At 38.8% G+C, this 22,861-nt stretch overlaps 1 protein-coding gene across 3 annotated transcripts in view; it reads left to right on the top strand.

The window, feature by feature from the left end:
- Atp13a3 (ATPase 13A3) overlaps window positions 1–19,628 on the top strand; it is an 83,214-nt gene extending 63,586 nt beyond the window's left edge. For 2 of the 3 annotated variants that reach the window (XM_041647171.1, XM_041647170.1), the window contains 4 exons: window positions 279–367; window positions 9,007–9,087; window positions 9,931–10,020; window positions 16,198–19,628. In XM_041647171.1, the coding sequence (XP_041503105.1) occupies window positions 279–367; window positions 9,007–9,087; window positions 9,931–10,020; window positions 16,198–16,395 (458 nt within the window). In that variant the 3' untranslated portion in view covers window positions 16,396–19,628. The remainder of the gene's footprint in view (window positions 1–278; window positions 368–9,006; window positions 9,088–9,930; window positions 10,021–16,197) is intronic. The other variant, XM_041647172.1, reaches the window with a different exon arrangement.
- Window positions 19,629–22,861: the final 3,233 nt, after the last annotated feature.

Here is a 22,861-nt window from a genome sequence, read left to right as displayed (position 1 = left end):
GGCCTGGAACTCAAATCTGTCTGTATCTGGAATGCTGGGATTAAAGCGTGTGCTACTATTATCTGACGTACATTTAAGATTGAAGCTAATGGACTTTAGATGTCTGGTAGTGTTGCAGGATGTTTTATACTGTAGGAAATAACAGCATATGCTTTTTTATATTTCATCTTAAGTAGAAGTATTTAAAGCAAACCTTGAAGTAATTATATGCTGCTTGGTGTTTGGCACCTTTTAATTTAAAGGAAATGCCTAATTTAATTGTTTGCTTTCTTTTCCAGATTTTTTTGTTATATCTGTGATTATTTTGTATGTTTTCATACTATTCATCATGTTGCATCCAGTTGCCTCTGTTGACCAGGTTCTTGAGGTAAGGCTTAGCACTCACTACTTGTGCCATGGTTGATGGTAACTGGGGTAACAGTATTAAGACATTCATAAAAAGTGGCGTTGTACTATTATATGGAAGGTAAACAGCTAAATGGTATTTCTGATGTTTGATACTGAAGAAAGATTAAACTACCTCCATTTATTTTTCCCAATATTGCTTCTTCTTCTTTTTTTTTTTTTTGTCTAAGATGTGGTTGTATTTAAACGATGCTCTAAAAGAACATAATTAAATTGATTTTATTGGTTACACCTGATTAGTTCATTGGCATATCTTTTCCCATGTGTCTTCCTTCAGTGGTTCTTCTGACATCTTTCAGTTCTCCAAATGTAAAGTTGGTGATTTTCATCCTGTTAGGGCTTTATTTTATACTTGAGTTCTCCTTATCTTTTTCTGGTAGTACCAGACTCTCCAAATTATTATGACTTTGTAAGGGATCTTTATATAGTTCAGAACAATACTTCTACCTCAATGTGATAGAATCATCAAGATGTTTTTGTCTGGGAGTATTTCTTTCTAAATTTTAGGTTTGGCTTGTCGGGTACCAAGAAAAGCACCCTTGGAATTAGAGTTATACTGAGTTGTTTAATAAATTCAGGAAACAATTAGTTCCTTTTCTGTGAGCACTGTTCATTTCTCATATATTGTTATTAGTTCTCTCATTGCTGTGACAATAACTGATGAACCACTTAAGAAAGGGGGGATTTATTGTGGTCCATAGTTTGAGGGGATATCTTTTGTCAAGATGGATAATGCATGCTGTCAGGAGTTTGAGACAGCTGGTCACATTGTATCTATAGTCAGAAAGCAGAGAGAATCTCTATATTGACTGGTTTGCCATTGCCAAAATAAGCTTCTCTGGCCAAGGTTGAAAGCAGCATTAATCAGTGGGAAGATATTTAGAAGATACTCATATCCATTGAGCAAAAACAATAGTAGTTGCCTCTTGGGATCCTGACCTCCCAAGATGTGGACTCTTGACCACATTTGCAGCTACCAAATCTATAGTGAAGTCTGTTCTGTAGAGCAGGCCTTAAATCTAGTCAGAGAGCAGTTCCCCTGAACCTTTGTGTCACTATTGAACTAGTATGTCCATCTTTGCTTGGCGCAGATCTCTATCGTAGCATGCCAGGTGCAGTGCTGATTTTCCAGGTCAGTTCCAGCTTGAGTTCTCTGTATCTTGTAAACAGAGTGTATTGTTATCTTTGGCACTAGATAGTCTTACCTTCTAGCTGTGATGAACAACCAAGAGCAATGGCCTCCCTGACCCACACCTGACATTGATAATTTTCATGTAATAATTTATGCCTTCTGGGGAAAGTGTTGTTCACCCTTACATGATACTTCTTTCAAACTCAGTTTTCCTCTTTCTTATATATATACTTTTTTAACACTTTTATTTGTTTGTGTGAGTGGTTTGCTTACATGTGTGTAGGTACACTACATGCATGCAGTGCCCAGAGACCAGAAGGAGGGAGTCAGATCAGCTGTTGACAGTCACAGTTGTGAGCTGTCTTGTGGGTGCTGAGACTGAAGCTGGGTCCTCCGCAGTACCCTTAACCACTGAGTCATCTCTCCAGTCCCTGGATGCACATTTTAAACTAGCTCACCCCCTCCTCTGTTTTCCTCCCCATCACCTGAAACCCTGCCTGACCACTACCACTTTTTCCCTCTACTTTTATATTACATGCGTGCCACTCTCTCCATCCCCTTTAAGGTCTCCTTTCCCTCTTAATAAGCCTTTTCTAGCTCCTCTCCATATGGGAGAGAGTGTGAAGTATTTGTCTTTCTTGACCTAAGTTGTTAACACTTAGTACATTTTCCAATTCCATCCATCTTTTTGCAGGTGATTTCACTTTTCTTTATAGCCTTTACATAATTTCATTTTTATTTACATAATTTAATTTTTGCAGCTGAATAAATTATGTGTGCAGCACATTTTCATTATCCATTCATCTCCTATCTATTGTGACTAGAGCAGCCATGAACATGATGTGTAAATATCCCTGTAGTAGGATATAAAATCGTTGAATGTTTCCAGGAGAGGTATTGCTGGGATCATGGTAATTCTGTTTTTCAATTAGAAACCTCCGGTTTCCATGGTGGCTATGCCAGTTCATACTCCCACCAACAGTGGATTAAGGGTTCTTTCCCCACATTTTCACCAGCATTTCGTATTGTTTGTTTCTTGAAGGTAGCCATTCTGACTAGGTAAGATGCAGTCTCAAAGCAGTTTCAGTTTTCTCAGTGGCTACTGGTATTGAATACTTTAATGTTTATTTTCCAGCTTTTTTTTTCTTTTGAGAATTCTCTGCTCAGTATCCCTTTTTGTTTGCTTTTTGTTTTTTTCTGGGTGAGAGGGGCACTGTTTTCTTCGTTTTTAGTTTCTTGATTTTTTTTTTAATATTCTATATACTAATCCCGTCGGGTGTGTATCTGGCAATTTTTTTTTATATTTATTTATTATGTATACAATATTCTGTCTCTGTGTATGCCTGCAGGCCAGAAGAGGGCACCAGACTCCATTACAGATGGTTGTGAGCCACCATGTGGTTGCTGGGAATTGAACTCAAGACCTTAGGAAGAGCAGGCAATGCTCTTAACCACTGAGCCATCTCTCCAGCCCCCCTGGCAATTTTTTTTAACCCATTCTATAGGCTGCCTTTTCACTTGATTGACAGGGATTTTGGTGGTGGTGGTTTTGCTGTATAGAAGCTTTTTGTTTATGAAACCCTATTTGTTATTGGTCTTATTTCCTGCCTGAGCAGTCAGAGTTGTTTTTTTTTGTTTGTTTGTTTTGTTTTGTTTTTTTCACAAAGTTGTTCCCTTATCTTAATATCTGCTTTCTATTTTTTCTTGAGAAAGTTTCAGGTCTTATGCTGAGGTTCTTTATCCATCTAGAGTTGAGATGAGGCACTAGTTTTGTTCTACATTTTGGTCTTCAATTTCCCCGTCATACTTTGTTGAAAATGCTACCTTTTTTACTATCTGTGCTTTTGGCATCTTATAGTTGTGTACGCTCTTTACGTTGATCCTCTGTTATATTCTGTTGATCTTTATATCTCTGAGGTTTTGTTGTTATTGTTGTTTGTTATTACCATGCTGCTTCTGTTACAGTGGCTCTTTAGCGTAACTAGAAATCAATTATGCTTATACCTTAAGCAGTATTATTTTTCTCAAGATTGCTTTGACCAAGTGGAGTCTTGTTCTTTCTTGTGGGCGCTCTGCAAGCAGCACAGTGTTAAGAAAAAGCGAGCCCAGTTCAACACAACTCAGTAGCCTGTTGTTTTAAACTTCGAGAAATTGACACCAGGTAGTTTGTTTCAGGCATATTTAAGCACATCACAGTTTGGGGTAAAGTATCCTTGTATTCTGGGTTGGCAGTTGTCTTTCAGAACTTGAAAGATACCATTACAAGCCTTTTGGCTCTTAAAATTCAGTTGCCCCTCTGCTCTTCTGATAAGCTGCCTTGATGTGTGACTTCATCTTTATCCTGCTGCTTTCAGTTTGCTGTTTAATTTTGCCGTGACTGAGGAGCTCCTTTTCTGTTCTTGTTTGGCCCTAAATGCATCCTGTAACTAGGCTGGCATCTTTCCTAATGTGAAGAAATATTGTTAATGTTCTCTTTCCCTTTAAAATAAGATTTTTCTCCTATGCCTGTATTTGGTCTTTACAAAATGTCACACATTTTATAAATTCTCACTAGTAACTTTATACTTTCTTTGTCTATGTTGGGTTGTTCTCGTTCCTCCATTTTCTCTCCTCTCCTCGATCCTCAGTTGGTGGAACTTTGCAGGGAGCTTTTTATTTGACCTGTCTCCACCCCAGCATTGCAGATGATTGATTTTTTTTTTTTTTTTTTTTTTAGTATTTCCATCTCTGGAGTTCCTCTTTAGAGCCTTACATTGCCTTCTCTGTTTTGTTCAATTGTTTTTATTCAGCAGCTTATTTTGTTTGATATCTTCAAGTATACTTATCTTTTATGTTCTCTGCCAGGGGTTTCATATAATTCATTCATACTAGATGCCATTACTGTAGGATTAGCAATTTTTGAAAGGTTGTTTTTGTTATTTTTTAATAAGTACATCTTATCATGTTCAAGTGAGACTTAGCTATGGTAGAGTTGAGGATTAGTTTAGAAAGGAGTTCTGGTAATAGGCTCAGTTTATTTCCTGAGGTGAATATAGTAACCACAGCACTCCTTCAAATTGAGTCTGTTGGAAAATGAACTACCACTGATAATAGTGGAGTATTTTAGTTAATGAGGTTAGGATTGGGATCAAAGTAGGGTGGGTGAGGGTAAAAATAAGTATGAATTCAGCTTTGAGGAAAGAATCAAGGAGAGGGAAGGTGAGATACTGTTAGGGTTCACAGATAATAGGAATTGGTAAGGCTGTGTAAGGTTATAATTGAGAGGCCAAAAGAGGAGGGATTAAAGGTGGAAAAGGAAAAGACATTGAAGAGATGAAGCATAGATGGAAGATATAGTTAAAAGAAAGTCTAATGGGTGAAGAAACGTGACAGTCTCCAAACCTAACAGCAGTACATAGACAAAACCACCAAGAAACACATGCACAAGGGTGGAGATTAAATAATAGAAAATAAAAAGCACAGTTGCATTGAATTGAAAGGTTCAGCTCTCAGAGGCTCCACATTGGGGGCCGTGGCATAAATAAAGGTGTTGCTCTCTGCAGTGTGAGTTGTGTCCTTTTCGTAGCTCTTGAATAGGAAGGTGATCCTTTTTTCCTGTCTTTATCAGTCTGGACTCCCAAGCCCATGGGATGATGGCACCCATGATTAAATTCCTGCATCTCTAGTCAGATTCTTTTTGGAAAGGAAACTCTGTCTCACAGAGTTAACAGTGAAGATTCCATTCAGTAATGTAATTTTCTCCATGAGATGTTTTGTACATTTTTGTTCAATGTATTGCAGGATTGGTATGTCAAGGGAACAAAAGCCATATCTATTTACACTAACATGAGATACCAAGGATTGTTTGAGCTCAGGAGTTTGAGGCTACCATGGGAAACAAAGTGAGACCCTTTTTAAAAAATATATATATTTATTTATTATGTATACAATATTCTGTCAGTGTGTATGCCTACAGGCCAGAAGAGGGCACCAGACCCCATTACAGATGGTTGTGAGCCACCATGTAGTTGCTGGGAATTGAACTCAGGACCTTTGGAAGAACAGGCAATGCTCTTAACCTTTGAGCCATCTCTCCAGCCCCAAGACCTTGTTTTTTAAAAAGAAGATTCAAGAGATCTGTAGTGCAGACCCCACCCCCTCTTTAAACTAGTTTCATTTAGGTTATTAACAATATCTTGATGTTCTAAGTTTTATAACACAAATAGGTATGTATTTATAGGCCAGTACAAAAATTGAGTTTCTAGGAGTGTGTTTTAGTTCTTACTATTTCGTTTTTTCAGATTTTTATTATATGTACATACATACACACATACACATACATACATGTAGATATGTGTATTTAAGTGCAGGTTTTTCTCAGGGACCAGAGGCATTAGATCCTCGGAAACCAGAGTTAGAGTTGAGTTTGTGAGTCTCCAGATAGTCGGTTCTGGGAACTAACTTTGGGACTGTGGAGGAACAGCACATTCTCTTTGCCTCTTAGCCATCTCCTGCTCTGTGTGTGATTTTTGTTGTTGTTGTTGTTATTTTGTTTGTTTGCTTGTTTTGAGACAGGGTTTCTTTGTGTAACAGTTCTGATTATTCTGGAACTCTCTCTATAGGCCAGGCTGGCTTTGAACTCAGAGATCCTCCTGCCTCTGCCTCCCAAGTGTTGGGACTAAGGTGTGAGCTGCACCACCATTACCTGGTTTAGTCCCATGCTTTCATTTTTAAAAAGATTTTTTTTGTGTATGTGTGTGTGTGTCTACACATATCTATGTGTACTGCTGCTTGTATGTATATGTACCACAGCTTGTCTGGTACCCAAATAAGCCAGGAAAGGATACCACTGACCCTTTGGAACTGGTGTTGTAGGCCACCATTTTAGTGCTTGGAACTTGAATACTCTTAACCACTGAGCTATCACTCTAGCCCTTTCAGTGTTTTCTGTTGCCATAACAAAATACTTGAAGAAAGATAGTTTATAAAGAGAAGAGGAGGTTTTGTTTTAATCCTTTTAGCTTAAAGTTCTGGAGGTCTGAGAGCCCTGCAGCAGCATCTGATCAGCTTTCAGTGAGGATTTCCATTTTTCCTCAGAGCCAAAAGGTGGACTTTGAAATTGGCGTGCAAAGAGCCAGGGAAGCCCAGTTCATTTTGGACAACCTGCTCTTGGTTTAAATTGTCTTAGCAGAAAGTACATTGATTCTTTCTTGAAAATGGAATCCCTTTAAACTAATTGCTTATAAAGACCCTGTTGCCTCTTAACACTTAAGGTGGGAATCACATCTCAACATGAATTTGGAAAAATGACAAACCTTACCCTAGCTGCAGGAAATTTTATCTTGAGTCTTTTCATAAAAACTGCATTATTGAACTTTGAAGAGCAGTGCATGTTCGTGTTTGATTGAGACATTTAGTTAATTGTTATTACACATATTCTGCTCACCTCAATATACTCTGCCACCTAGCATGGCTGAGCTACTGAAACTACCCTGACCAAGACCACCTTCTTAGTTACGTGCAATGGGTGTGTGTTCTTTGAAGTTTTTTGTTCTAACCCCTCCTCTCCCCCCACCCCCGGCCTTTAGTTCCCAAAATACTGAACCATGTAACCAGGCTAGTGTTTTGAGACATCTTCCCCTTAAGTTGTGTGCTTTCTTCCCTTTAGCTTTTTCCTGCCCTCCGTGATCCTCCATTGTGGCTCTTTTCTTTCTGACCCATCTTTAAACATTAATTCCCCATCTTTCTGAACATGTCCTCTTTTCGCTCAGTACTCAGCTGATCTCCCTTGTACTCAATCAATAGTTTGCCTGCAGTTGGCATCAGTAAGTTAAAGACTGTTCAGTCTATACCCTGAGTTTAGCTGTGACTATTGAGTGGTAGACCTGAATACTAAGTGATAGCAGTTGTCCAAAATGAGCATTGTAAAAAGCTTAACTTTGGAGTTGAACTAGCTCAGGGCCAAGAATATTTGCTGGACCTAAGTTCAAATCCCAGAACCCACATAAAATGCTGGATATGGTTGTGTATGCTTCTAATCCCCGCACCAAGGACATATATTTGAGAGTGATAGAACAGGAAACTTGACATCCTCTTTTGACCTCCTGTGTTGTGTGTGCATAAGTATGTGTATACATCATACACACATACGATATCTAGAAGCTAAAGCTTAAAGCTAAATGTATCGTGTTCTCTTTCCATCTTGCTGCTTCTCTTCTTGATGCCTCTCTCCCTCATTCTTTCTTAGTGTTTTTGTTTTTGCTGTTCCCTGTTCTGAAAATTTTTCTATTTTTTCTTGAGCTTCATTGGTTCATTATCCCTGGTCTGGTTGGCACTCTAGCATCATCCCTTGCAGTCTTCTCATCTCAAACTTTCTAGAGCAGTAGTATGTTAATAGGAAGTACATTAGGTCAACTTACTCCTTCACATCTTACATAGTGTTTTAGCTACTCATTGATAAATATTTGCTGACTTAAAGGATATTTTAGGTCAAAGAGAGCAATCAGATTTTAGTGTTAGATACTACGGTGTGTGGGCGTAGTTCTAGCTGTTTAGAAGCTTGAACAGGGGAAAGTCAACTTAATTTGACCAGCATTAAATTAGTATGTACCTCATTTTTAAAAACATTTATTCTTAAGTATATGTATATCTGGAGGAATGTACATGCTGACTACAGGGCCTAACAGGCCAGACGACGACAGCACTTAATTCCTTGATGTTGGAGTTAACAGGTAGCCAACAGATGTAGCTACCAGATCTGGATGCTGAGAAGCACATGCTTCCTAACCACAGAGCCATTGCTCTAGTGTCTCTGCCTTGTTTTTGAAAGATTTTTATTTAAAAAAAAAAAAACTTGTTAGACATTTGTAATACTGTAGATTAGAGTAGCTTAGACTTTTGAGTATCTTAAGATTTAATGCTAGCTAGGCAATGGTAATGCACACCTTTAATCCCAGCACTCGGGAGGCAGAGGCAGGCAGATCTCTGTGAGTTTGAGGTCAGCCTGGTCTACAGAGTGAGTTCCAGGACAACCAAGGCTACACAGAGAAACCCTGTCTTGAAAAACAAACAAAAAAGATTCAATGGTGAGAGCAATCACTTTTTAAATTGTGAGATAGTTTTATTGTGTGAAAAGATGCATATTTTGTGGTATTACCAAAAGTTAAATGGATAAAGTGTGTATTTGCATTTTATATATGTATATATACATGTACCTATGTAAATATATATATATATATATATGTACATAGCATTGGTTTTGGTAAACTCAGATCTCTCTCTCTCTCTCTCTCTTTTTTTTTTTTTTTTTGAGATAGGGTCTTAGGTATTTCACTCTGATTTGTACCTGTAAGATATCTAGGATTAACTGAACTCATGATCTTCCTTTTTCTGCCTCCTAAGTACTGACTGGGATTACAGGCATGATTTCAGACACCATGATATAATGCTATAATATCAATTAAGACTAACTTAATTTTTTTTTCTTTTAGATTGTATGTGTACCATACCAGTGGCGTATACATATGCTTATCATTGTTCTTATCAATGCCTTCGTGTCTATCACGGTTGAGGTAAGCACCCAGTTTTGGGATTCTTGGGTGATCTAAAGGTGGTAGTGGTGGGAGAACAGCTAATATTATACAGAAGCCCACACTCTCATTTTAGGCAGATTGTTTCAACTTCCTGATCAGACCTTTCTGCAGTTCTATCTAGATTTGATGAAGTTGCATTCATGAATATAGGAGGCATTAGATAGTGAGATAGCAAAAATGAGCAGTGAGCAGAGAGAAGAGTAGGTTTCTGTGCGCTCACAGAGCTGTGTTCCCAACAGAAAGTAAAGTGTGCCACTTGGAAAAATGGCTTGGGTTTTTAAATTGAGGTGAGATGGGAGCATGGATATTTGTAGCTGATCATTTTACATTCTATAGAATGTATTTTCTACTCAAAAATTCTAGAAAGCACATTTAAGATTGTGTTAGGATTCTTTTCCTACTGTGTAAGTTCATCTTTTATTCTTGTTATGTAGAGAATTATTTGTATTGGTTGCTGATGAAATGTTTGTATCGTTATGTAGACAGAATTAATATGAAGACAGAATTAATACTAGATATTAAGTAAAAGTAACTCTTTAAGAAAATGGCCATGAATCATCAACATTGTTAATTTAGGGAAGCACTGGGGACCAGAACCTAATTTGTAGAAAATTTAGTCTTGTTTTTATCAAGAATTTTATGACTTGTATTTGTTACAAAAGTTACTTAACCTTTTGTAGTATTTACTGAAGTTTGCCATATGAAAAGCAAATCGCATTTTTTATATTAATGATGCAACATTGTGTGAATGTTAGCAAATGTGCATGTTGAAAAGGAATGACCTGGCGTTTTTAATTCTTAACTCACTGGAATATCTCTCAGAGCTTCTTCCTTGACACGGTCCTTTGGAAGGTTGTGTTCAGTCGAGACAAACAAGGAGAGTATCGTTTCACCACCACACAGCCACCGCAGGTTGGAAACGAGCTGTTGATTACTGTTGATTCTTCACGTACATACTGGCTTTCCCACTTGTGTACTTTGTTCTGTTATTCTGTGTGTTCAGCTTCAGCCGCCTCTGTTGTGCCTGGCATTTCTTTTTCTTTTTTGGTAAGGAGTCCTAGAAAACTCAATACTTAATATAGGTTTTTTAGGACTTTGAGAATTTCGTAAGTCTCTTCCATTCCAATCTTTGTATGTGTGTGTGTGCTCACTCGAATGTCTCAGTCTGTCTTATCCTAAAAGATGGGAGTTAATTTAATTTTTTTCTTTCCCCAGAAGGGTTTCTCTGTGTAGCCCTGGCTGTTTTGGAATCACTTTGTAGACCAGGTTGGCCTTGAACTCCCAGAGATCTGCCTACCACTGCCTCATGAGTGCTGGGAATAAAAGCGTACACCACTACCACCCAGCTGAGAGTTAATTCTGTAATTTTTGCCTGAATTATAGTTTATGTTTTATATGCTTTATATGCATGCTATTGTATTTTCACTAGTCTGATTAGAAGGTAAATGACAGTCATGTAAACAAAATTTTTGTTTTTTTCTTAGATAATGATGACACTTTCTGCGATTTTATTTCTGTGTTTTTGTTCTGACAGTTGCTATGCATTAATTTAATGTGGCCTTTAGCTTTCTCTGACCAGTACCAGTCATTCAAAAATTATTTGCTCATTTCTGGCAAAAGGAAAGAAAAGTTTGTTACCTAGTGTGAGGATGTTACAGTAGAGCCACCCCCCTTCCCCCTAGAGACAGGGTTTCTCTGTAGCTTGGGAGTCTGTCCTGGAACTAGCTCTTGTAGAACAAGCTCAAACTCAGAGATCCGCCTGCTTCCCGAGAGCTCTTGATAGAATGTACAGGTTAGTCTGTAGATTGCTGTTATTTAATCATAGTCTACGAGAACTTTAACATTTAACATCGCACCTTGCCAAAAGTTGTAGCACACAGTCCCAGCACAGGAGAGGTGGGGGTAGAAGGAAAGATCATAGAGAGTTCAAGGACAGATTGTATTGCATTAGAACCTGTTTCCAAATGTTACCCATTGTTCTTTATGACATGGGTGATGTGCCTTGCTAATATGTGTTCAAGGATTGGCATTTCTGACTTAGAGCATCAACTCATTTTCATCACCTTTTACCTAAATGGTGACTTCCTGAGTTTTATGTTGTAATTAAGCAGGCCTGAGATCCAGGTTAGATTCCAGGCTTGCTGTGTACGATGTAGAGTGCTACTTGTGCTCTGTGCTGCACGGTGGAATAGCAGTGGTGTGCAGTGGCAGCATGAGTCTGAAGTCAACTGCAGTTTCTTCTTTCTCAAAGCAGTGCAATGCTTGTTTGTCACTAGTAGAGGGCAGGACCGGAAAGACCTGTGGGGCTCAGGTCCTTTAGCTGAACCTCCTCTGTGATAATGACCTAGCTGTATTTTCTTTTGGTGACTTCACTATTGCTACATTATTTCAGATCAGACTGGCTCAGGTCACCCTTCTCGTGTGAGATATTAGTGTTGGAAAGGCACAGGCTTAGGGAAACACACAAATTTTTAACCTTCTCTGAAGAGATCTCTAACCTTCTCTAAATAAGGAAGTACAGGCATATTCTAAAGAGGGGTTTACTTGCTTAAAAGATGGGTCATTTAAGGAACAAAATATTTGCATTAGAAATGCTTATTTTTCCTTTTGGTTTTTAGAGACAGTTTATCTATGTAGCCAAGGTTATCTTGGAACTCAGGGATCTGCCAACCTCTGCCTTCTGAGTGCTGGGATTAAGTGCCACCCTACCCAGTTATTCAAGCACAATTTGAATGGCAAATATATATATTCTTTACTACTGTCTCTTCAAAATTTGTAAATATGGTTCTTAATTCTTAAGTTTTTATTCATGTGAAGTTCTACCTCTAAAAATGTTCTTGGGAGGTAATAAAGATAACAGGACAGCTTATTAGCATGTAAGCTCCGCAAGTCCTGCAAGTAGACCCATTCTGGATCAGTTCTGTGGTTTTAGAAAGCACTTTTTGGAGCTTTATTTTTAGACAAGGAGAGTCCTTATCTTGGTGCATAAAGATTAAGTTTCCTTAGTGATGCTTCTGTGTGAAGTGCTTTGCTTCTTGTTCAGTGTCCAACTCTGTCCAACACCCTCTCTCCTCCCCCGTCAGGGAGTGGCAGTGTCTGTAGACAATTTTGGTTATCACACATAAGGGAGAGAGGTTGTTATTGACATAGAGAATGGGTAGAGGCCATTGGTGCTGCTAAATAAATGTCCTTTGGTACATAGACAACAGCTCCTGCCAAAAAAGAATTATGTATCTCAGAGCTGTGCCCATGCTGATACAGAGAGCTCTACTGTAGGTGAGAAGGAAGCAGAGATGGCTGGTGACACTAGCTTTACTGCAGGCCGTGTGTGCTGTTGTTGTTCTGCCACAGTCCTTACTCTGCACTGCCTAACTGGAGGTGCTCAGTTTTACAGAGAAGCCCATGAGATCCCAGATTGCAGCTCTCAGTGTTAGAGAAAGAACACTCCTTTTCTTTCATATTCAGGGGCACTGCTGAGTTAGTTCAGGGCTGTAGGTTGTAGTCTAGGCCCCACACTAAACTGAGGTAGTTGAATTTGGAAGTCATGAGAGAACTAGAGCTGTTGTGCACTGTGAACCTCTTGAGGTTTTATGCCTGAGTTACGTTTTCTCTTTCGTGAAAATCTAACTGAGCAGTAGCCATTATGCAACTTGAAAAAACTATTTAAAAATACCATTTGAATTTACTTAGATAGATTGGTAGGATGCTTGGATTATATTTGTTTTATAATGAGGATTGATGTGGAAGATTTATGAAAGTAACAGTATATGCCATACATGGAAAAAAATGCTTCCTAAATGACTGCTGGCCTTAAAGATCTGGGCATTAGAATGAGCAACTTGGAATATCTGAGAAGCCAGATTGTGACTGCAGGTGTTTATAAACATTTGTCTGGTTTCTTTGTTGACCAGTGATATTCTTGCTCTTGTCTTAGAGAGTCTGTTTTTGACCATGTTAACCATTCCAAATTAATTAAATCTAAGGATTCAGTGTTGTCCTTCTTGAGGAACTGAAACTGCGCTGAGGAGACCCAAGTGCTCATTCTAAGTCCCATGACTAAAATACCCTTTTTGTCACACATTGACCTGCTGTCTTCCTTTGCTGTCATCTTTCCTTTCCTGAGTTCTGTCATGACTGTAGCCTTTAATATTTTCTTCCAGTGAATTATGTTTGAAGATGTGTGTGGTACATTTATGTGCAGTCTCATGAACCTTGTGTGTGGTGTATTTATTTTTTGTGACATTTGGGGGAGCTAAGGTTACAGGAACAAACATGTTTTCTAATTATGGTAGACTAGGAGGAATCTCAGGTATTCTTTGTGACTTGATGTACAATGAATATACATAGTTTTCAACAGATGTGAATATATATGTGTGTGGCTATATACATACACATGCATATATATTAAATATTAAAAGCAAACTGCACTTATGATGTCACTTGTGATTGGCTTTAATTATATTGCTTGCTTTTGTTTCCACAGGTGTAGAGCAGTGAATTTAGAGGGGAATGTGTGTGTCTGTGTGTCTTAGATTCCATTACTCTCGGCTCTTTGCCTGTTGTGCATCACCTTTCCACTCAGAGGTCTCCTGTCTGCACAGACAAGCATGATGTGTTTCTCTGATGCTTTAGCAGTGCTACTGTCAGTGAAAGTGACAGCTTTCATATTTAGGAACAGTGCTCTTTTCCACAATTGGGCTGAAGACTGGAAGCACTGGGGAAGCAGTAAAATGCAGTAGTATAGCGTTATCTCAGATGACTGACTGTTGTGTGGTGCAGCTACACTGGGGAGGAAACTGCTAACTGGTGCTTGATCTCCTGAGAGAGCCTGGGCATGGTGATTACTGGGTGGATTTGTAGTGGATTCTTTTTTTAAAGAATAATGTAATATCACACCCCACCTTGGGCTTTCCTTTTTTTATTTTTATTTTTGATGTGTGTGGGGGGTCTTTCTTACTGTAAAACACTGGCTGGCCTTGAACTCATGGTATAGATCAGGCCAGCCTCAAACTTGTGAAGATCCTCCTGCATACTGGTGTTATAGGCAAGTGCCACCATGCACAGCTAATAACTTTGATTGTGGTGGTAATAGAGATTACTGGATGAATCATCTTTAAATCTTTTAGTTTTCCCTAGAATGTAATAATAAAACTACAGTTTTGCCTTTAAGTCCTTGGGAGTGATGCAGCCCAGTTTTATTTACATACTGAAAAAGAGAGGCAGGGTTCCTGATGGTTGTCTTACTAAAGTGAGAAAAGTACCGGGAATAACAGTTTTCAGTGCTTTTATTTTGAAGTACTTTTGGTTCTTCCCATTGGCTACTACTTGCCTTATTATTTGATGGATCAATCTGTTGAGATAGAGGTTTCACTTTGTAGCTTAAACTGGCCCCAGACCTACCTACTGTTTAGCTCAGGCTGGAATGAGCCCCAAAATTTCCTGCCTTGGCCTCCCTAGTACTAGGATTATAGGTACTACACATGCTTGGGTCCTGTTGGCCAATTAAGAAGTGTGTTTCAACTATGTATTATAACACATTTGCCTTTCTTGACTGTAGGTACGGTGGATGTTCACATTAGAATGTTCATCTGTTGTATTTCCATTTTGTAGGATTGCTTCCATTGAGGTTAGAGCCTAGTGTGGGCTGGGTTATTTATTGGTTGGCAAAAGGATAACTGGGACATAAATTTTATTTGAAAGAAGCAATAACCAAGTAATTTACTGGCTGTTTTCAGAGGTGAAATAGTCATTTAGATTTATTTCAAACTTCGCTTGGAACTATTCTGTTGAGTTTATTTTCCTGCAAGAACTTTGTCTTCCTGTTCTCGAAGGATTATTTATCTAAGGTCATATTCATCAGTAATGTCATGATTGATCACAGTGGTTTCAATTTAGTTTTATTTTATGAATTTGTATTTTGCCTACATGTGTAGTATATGTGCATCTATGTACAGTGCCTATGGAGGACAGAAGAGGGCATTAGAGCTCCTGGAGCTGAAGTTAAAGGTGGTTGTGAGCTGCCGTGTGTGTGCTGGGAATTGAACTCAAGTCCTCTGAAAGAGCAGTTGGTTCTCTTTATCACTGAGCCATCTCTGCAGCCCGGCTCTCACTGTGCATCTTCTTCCCATTGTGGAGCACCAAGGGAAACTTACTGGGAGAAAGCAGTTTTATATCATTGAGTGTATGGCGTTACTTGTTTTTTTTTTTTTTAAACAGAATTACTATGTAGTTGTGTTGAGTTGGGTTTTTATTGCTGTGATAAATACCATGACCAAAAGTAACTTGGGGAGGAAAGGGCTTATTTGACCTAGAGGTTACAGTCTATCATCAGGGGAAGCCAAGGCAGGAACTGAAGCAGAGACTGTGGGGAAACATTGCTTACTGCCTTGTTCCCCATAGCTTGCTCAGTTTGCTTTCTGTTGGCAGCACCCCCAGTCATCTGGTCCCTCCCACATTAATCCTTAATCAAGAAAATGCCCACAGACTTGCCTACAGGCATTTTCTCTGTTGAGGCTTCTTCTTGCCGATGATTCTGACCTGTCTGTGTTAACGTGACCAAAACAAACCACCACAGCACCCAAGCTGGGATTGCAGGTTTGTGCCACCATGCCTGGCTGGAGATGGGTTTTAAATAATAGTTTTTTTAATGTGACAGTGAGATTCTGGTGTTTACCTCTGGCTTTGTCTTTTGAAGAGGGTATTAGCAGTAACAATGATGTCTTTCAATGGTCACTTTCTTCTAAAAGTGATTGCTAGGTATCAATATAAAAAATAATTTGGGATAGAATTTGAGGATTTCCAAATTAAATATTAAAAATATTTCCTGAGTAGTTTAAAGTTACTCATAATATACGAGGTGTTTTCTGCTAGGGAAAGCTACTTAAATAGCATAAGGACATATGTGCACAAAACTAAAGGAGCTGGGGAAAGTCCTGTTTAAAAACAATCTGTTCCTAAATTGAAAGCTGACCTTTTTGCATAAAGTTTTTCCTAGTTATTTGTTGTATTCAGAAGTTATTTCATATTGTTCTATGCATAGTGCATATGTTAACAAATAAGCCCTTACTCAGGATGTTTTTCCTTTCCCAGGAGTCAGTGGATCGGTGGGGAAAATGTTGCTTGTCCTGGGCCTTGAGCTGCAGAAAGAAGACACCAAAAGCAAAATACATGTACCTGGCGCAGGAGCTCCGAGATGACCCTGAATGGCCACCTAAGCCTCAGACCACGACGGAAGCCAAAGCTGTAGTAAAGGAGAATGGATCATGTCAGATCAGCACCATAGCATAGCAGAGACTGTCTCTGCTGTTCGAGTTACAGTATTCAGGAGGATGTGATGCTAGGTGTCAGAATGGCTCTGTTTCAGTTTATATCCCTCTCATAAGACAGTAGTTGATTAAAAAAACAAAACCAGTAAAACGGCATTTGCCTCACAGTTATTAACTATCAGTCTGGCTAGATCTTCATGCAGTAACCTAAATATGATATACACTTTATATTGGGTATGAGAGAGCTGTTAGGTTTTTTAAATTTTTAGCTTTTGACACTAGTCTGCCTCTTTAAATTTAATTTTCACAAACCCTTTATTAGCTAGTTCCTTTTATATATAGACCCTAAATTGGGACTGTTAAAAATTTATGGTTGTTAATTGTGATTAGCCTTCAGTGAAAATAGGTTGGAAGTCTGTTTTGATTCCAGTGTTTCTCCCAAAGAATTCTATGTTAAACATATACCAGTTTCTGAAGGAGTGAGTCTGTGTGTTATTGTTGGTAGAGCATCTCAGGTAACTTCCATTTCTGGTTTTATATTCTGTGTGTAGACTGCCTGGTGTCACTTTCTAGCCAGCAAGGTGCTTCACTGCTGTCTTGATAGCTTTTGTAACATTTGTGGGTCTCATGCCGTGTCTGACATCAACAGCCCAGTTGGCCTCATTAAAAACGTTCTTTTTCACTAGAAAAGATTTATTTCTGAGTCAGGCATGGTGGTACAGGCCTGTACTCCTGCACAGGAGGCTGAGGCAGGAGGAGTGTCCTTAGTCCAGGGATAGCCTAGAGTAGCTAGTAAAGCCCTGTCTCAAAATACATGCATGCAGAGAGAGATGATCCTTTCCCTTGGTGGTAGACCTCGCATCTCTTCATACCCGCTGTTTGTTTTTCTTTCATGATTTATATCATTTTAAATGCTCGCTCTCTCTTTTTTTAACCTAAAGGAATAGGATAAATTTGTTGTTTGGTTTGGTTGTTGTTGTTGTTGGTTTGGTTTTTGAGTTAGAGCTTAACCTTGGTATGTGGTATGGCTCTCCTTTGGATAATGAGGCTTAAAGGAATAGTCAATACTGAGTTTGGCTTTTACAAAGCAATGTGAACTTGAGTAGAGCTTGTTTTATGCCATTAGGTGGCACCAGAGGTCAGCACATACCTGTTTTGTTACAAGTGAGCTTGAGAAAATAAAGTATACACATTTATTGAGCCAAAAGAAATGTAGAAAGCATTTTTCACGCTTGTGTTTTATCTGATTAATGTTCAGTTCTCAAGGAACTTCCACAATGCCTTCCTAGGTAGGACTTGGGAGTTTGGCAGTGCCCACAGTTATGAACTTGGGGAGCTGGCATTGCTATAAAAATGGACCCCGAATTAGTGAAGCAGTGTGAGGTTATTCTATGTTCTTTCTTAGCTATTACGTTTTCCAGTAGTAGTGCTCATACTGTCCCAGTACATACTTACCAGTTTACCAGATGTTACCCAGATTTCTGGAACCATTTTTCTTTCTTTCTTTCTTTCTTTTTTTTTTTTATGTTTGCAGAGACCTGAATGATGTTTGATAATTGCAGAAAAAAAATGTAAATTATTCTCAGGATCACTGTTACTGCTATTGCCACTAGTGATTCTTAAAAAACACATAATCGAATTTTTCCAACAAAATGTATGATACTACTATATGTTAGATGATAAGAACAATTGTCCCATGAATGATTCTATGAAGCTATGCATCTTAGACCTCTTGAGCTGTGAATTAGCACTATTTTCTATAATTACTTATTCTCTGTTGTTTTATATTGTCCATATTCATTTCAAATAATGTTCATATTATTCTTAGTGATTTTTCTGAATTGTTAAGTCTTATTTTTTTTTTTTTTGGTTTAAATGCAGAAGCATATAATTAATTTCTAGCTGCAGCTTAGAAACCCAATATCAATTGTATTTAACACCCTCAAGAGAATGGTCATAAAAGGCTATTTTTGACACATACCCTTTTTAATATTTAGAGTTGATAAGGGTTTATATTTCATCTGTCCATGTTGTTCACAAAGGAAACAAGGTTTTATGTAGGTGAGAGAAAGCATTCGTAGGAAGTTAGATTTGAACATAGACAGGGTAGGTTGTTCCAGTGAGAATATTGTTTGCGGAATGTCTGTGAGTTCAGACGTGGGTCCTGCTTAGTACCGTAGGTAGACGGAGTCTTCTGTAGGTCACCGTCACATAGAGATTTGGGTCCTGGATTTTACATTAAATTATTTGAGTACATACAGACCTAAATTTTAAAATCTGTACATATATTATTTTGATGTATTAAGATTGATAATATTGCTGATTTAAATTTTATTTATGCACATACTTAAAGGACAGAAATGTCCAGGAAAGTAATTGTTAAATAATGATATGTAACTTTTTAACTTTTTAAATAAATAAGATTTTTTAATGTGGGTCTCCCTCAGGGTTGTTTAAAGTTGTTTTCCTCCATCAAATATAAACAAATAGTGGTAACTGTTTTCTATCTTCTAGCACCAACTGCTGTATAGCAGTGCTGCAAATAGTGCGTGAGTGAGAGTGGAAACCAACAATGAACCAGTGCTTTTATAAGTTTTATAAGCCCGAGCTCTGGAAGATTTCCAAATTGCACTTGCATTTAAGTAAACCTGTTACTGTTTTTACACTATTTATTTTGTTTCCCATGTTGATGAAAGTTCTGCACAGTTTCAAAGGCATGGTAAATAATGTGTCATATATATAGATGTGTATTATATATATTATATATGGCATATGATATATAATATATAATACACATATGTAAAACCTGTTCCAAAAGCAGCAAAAGCTCATGCAATGAGGAGCAACATCTAATTTTATGCATGCAGATTTGATGTGTCTAAGAAAAGGGTTTTGTATATTTATGGTGGGAGGTTACTGGGAACTTTTAACGAGATAGGGTATTAACTTTTGTACAGTCTGGACATTTACATGTATTTTTAATGTATTACAATTTGGTAATTATGTGCACATGAAATTAATAAAAGTTACTTCCTGTTATGATTTGTGAACTCCCTAAGACCGTGAATTTTTTAAGTAACTTTATATATCAGAATGATACCACATCTTTATATTTTTAAAATTGTATTGCTGCTCAAGAATGGTACCCTGATGTCAGAAAGGTAGATATTCACAATTGTACATTCAGCATTGTAAATAACCTTAAGAAATCTTTTTGATTGAAGCTATTCAAAATAAAAATTTTAATAAATTAAATTTTTTTGGGTTTTACATACTTGTTTTGATTTTTCTTTTTTTTAGTATGTAAATGCAGCTCTCTCAAGATCCATTACTTAGTTTCTTTTCTTTTTTCTTTTTTTTCCCTGATCTGGAATTACAGTACAGTGTTTCCATGTGACCCTTTGTCCTGTGCCTTAGGGAAGTTGCAGCAGTTACACAGAACATAGATTCGCATGGTAAACATCAGGGGATGGGAGGGAAATGCTGAAAATAATGCTAGAGACATAATCTGTCAGTAGTCGGTGTAGTGTGCCTTGGGCAGCCAAAGGAGCCCTTGAGGAAAAACAAGGATCCGGATTCCAGAGAAGCAACTGTGTTGACTTTAATTACCCGAGTGGGTGGTAGAGAGGAAGGCTGGTTTGGGGAAGGGCTGACTGCAGATTGCAATTAGGATGGCAGTTTGGGGCTCTAGAGTTGCTTCTCTTGGGGAAAACTAGAGGAACCCATCAGACCTTAAAAGGCATTGTTTTGGCCCTGTAATTCAGAACTAGAACTAGGTTGTTCCAGTTTAAAAGTCCATTGCGGGGCTTGAATACACTTAGCTCAGTCAGTGGTAGAAGGCTTTGCCCTGCCTGGCCCATACAAAGCCCTGGGCTCAATCTCTGCCACGGGAGATGGGGAGGGGGACAACAGTCTGTGTGCTTGTATACATCGAGGGGGCCTCTTTCCCAACTGTAGGAAGCACTTCTTAACCACTCCCCCTTCTATAATCTCAGTTTAGTGTTGTATATATAATGGGTGTCTTGAGGTAAGGTCTGCTTCCCAGTATATGGCTGACCAGCATGCTCCAGGGATCTCTGACTACCATGCCTGGCTTCTGTGAGTTCTCGGAATGTGTTGAGTCTCCATGTTTGTAAGGCAAGCATTTTGCTGACTGGGCAGTCTCCCTAAACCTTGGGTCTTTGTTTCTAAATCAGTTGAAGAATCATGAACTTTGTTTAAAATGGAAGTTAGTGATATAAGTACATTTAAAGTAACTCTGCCTCTTAGGTACATACAAAGGAACCTGCTTATCTCCTAGAGATCTGAATGCTAAGGAAAAGGGCATTAGAGCATTAATTGGTGGGTGGCATTCTTTTTTTAAAAATATTTATTTATTTATTATGTCTACAATATTCTGTCTGTGTGTATGCCTGTAGGCCAGAAGAGGGCACCAGACCCCATTACAGATGGTTGTGAGCCACCATGTGGTTGCTGGGAATTGAACTTATGACCTTTGGAAGAGCAGGCAATGCTCTTAACCTCTGAGCCATCTCTCCAGCCCCAGGTGGAGGGGGGGGGTATTCTGCCTTGGAAGGATTTCTTAACACCTGTGACTTGACAATGGGTTAGTAGTATTAAGAATGTCTGCATATACAAAATTGAAAACAGCTGGGTATCATGGTACATTCTCTGTGATCCCAAAATTCGGAACACTGAGGACAGATTATAAATTTGAAGCCAGCCTGGGCTACATAGCAAGACTGTCTCAAAGAGGAAAAATAGATGTGTGGAAAGGCAAACCCAATTTTCTCAAAAGCTGGAGCACAGGACTTCATTGTAAAAAAGAGGTCAAGTTCATCATAAACAGAAACGCAAAGTTCAAACCCATTTGAGACAATAGGTTGGTGCACTGCTGTGCTGTTTTGCTCTCTTTAGGTTGGGCCTGAGCTGTGCCAGGTGAGGGATAGGCGTTCATGGAAACAATATGAATGACAAAGATCGAGAAAATTGCAAGCATAAGCAAGAGGCACGAGCATAAGCACACTGTGGTGGGCAGTTCAGTACACTGAACATGAACTCTTGCACAAGGCCACTAGTAAACATGCTTGGCGACGGCTAGACGAGTCATCAAAGGGGAGGGTGACATTAGCTTTATTTTAAAAAATAAGACGTTGGGCAAAGGAGATGGCTCAGCAGGTAAAGGTGCCTCTAGGCTTGATGGCATGAGTTCAAGTCCTTGGAACCCACATGGTGGAAGCAGAGAACTGACTGCCTATGTTTTCTGACAAGTGGGGCTGTGACACATATGCACCCATGCTCATACACACCAAGTAAATGTATGTATGTGTGTATAATCTATTGGTGTGACTGCTGCAATGATCCATACATCCCCAAACTTTCTTACTAGTCTTAGCCTGCCATTTATGGGGAAGATTCTGCCTTCTACCAAATGTGTAGCTTCAGCAGTAGGGTTCTTTAACATGGGCTCTCACAGTTTGAAAGTTCTTGTCATTAAAACCTAGAATATGCCTTCTTGAGATAGTCTTTTCCTTGACTTTTTTTCTGGCAAGGTCTTTATCCTCAGGATGCAGGAAGACTCCCTCTTCCTCTGTGAAGTGCCGAGTCACAGGCCCAGCTGTAAGCAGCATTTCAGTCAGTCCAGGGTACAGAAGCCACTTCAGGTAAGGCCAAATGTTCTTTAAATTAGTTATGTAATTACAGGGTCCAGTTCGTATGGGGCAAAAGGGGATCTGGTACAGATTTTTCCTTGGGAGATATTGGGTAAATAGTATTGCTGTGTGTTCCAGTTAATTCAGTGTCCAGAGTAGTTTTCATTAAACCGCTTGGCTTAGAAGCAAACAGCTCATTATTCAAATAATGTGTGAGTCAGAAAGACCACCTTCAAATTCTATCTATGTGACTTAAGTTACTTAATGTGTTGAAGCGCTCAGCACACTGCCCTCCTCATGCCTACTGCTACAGAGCAAAGCACAGAGACGCATAGCATAAAGTCTCGGGCATTATCACCTGCTCCACTGTGCTTGGAGGTTAAAGGAAGATGTCCTGTGTTGTTGGCTGTTGGTACTTTAAATTTTTGGTTGTAAGAAAATGAATGGAGTGGGTCTTGATGTTCCTTTCCTGGTTGTTGGGTAGAGCCAGCCCTGCTTAAGTCAGTAGACTCAGTAGCACAGCCTGTCTTCCCAGCAGATACTACTTTGTGATGACTGAACATGACCAAGAGAATTTTAATTCATTTTCTAAAGAGTTTAAGGTATTCTTTCTGTAGCTTGAAGATGTCCAAATTCCAGTGCTCTAAACCGAGAACTGGGGAGATGGCTCAGTAGGTAAGAATATGTGCCCGGCAAGCATGAGCTAGAATCTCCAGCACCCACATAAACTGAATAGAAAAGTAGTTTATTTTTTAATCGGCCCTTGTAATTACAAGAATGAAGGGAGACTTGGCTGTATCTGGGCAACATTCCAAGGCAGTGAGAATGCTGGCCAAA

The sequence above is a fragment of the Microtus oregoni genome, unplaced genomic scaffold, assembly GCF_018167655.1.
Source record: "Microtus oregoni isolate MIOR12 unplaced genomic scaffold, Mior012 000162F_ref0000463, whole genome shotgun sequence".
NCBI lineage: Eukaryota > Metazoa > Chordata > Mammalia > Rodentia > Cricetidae > Microtus > Microtus oregoni.
This window is presented reverse-complemented; position numbering and strand designations above follow the sequence as displayed.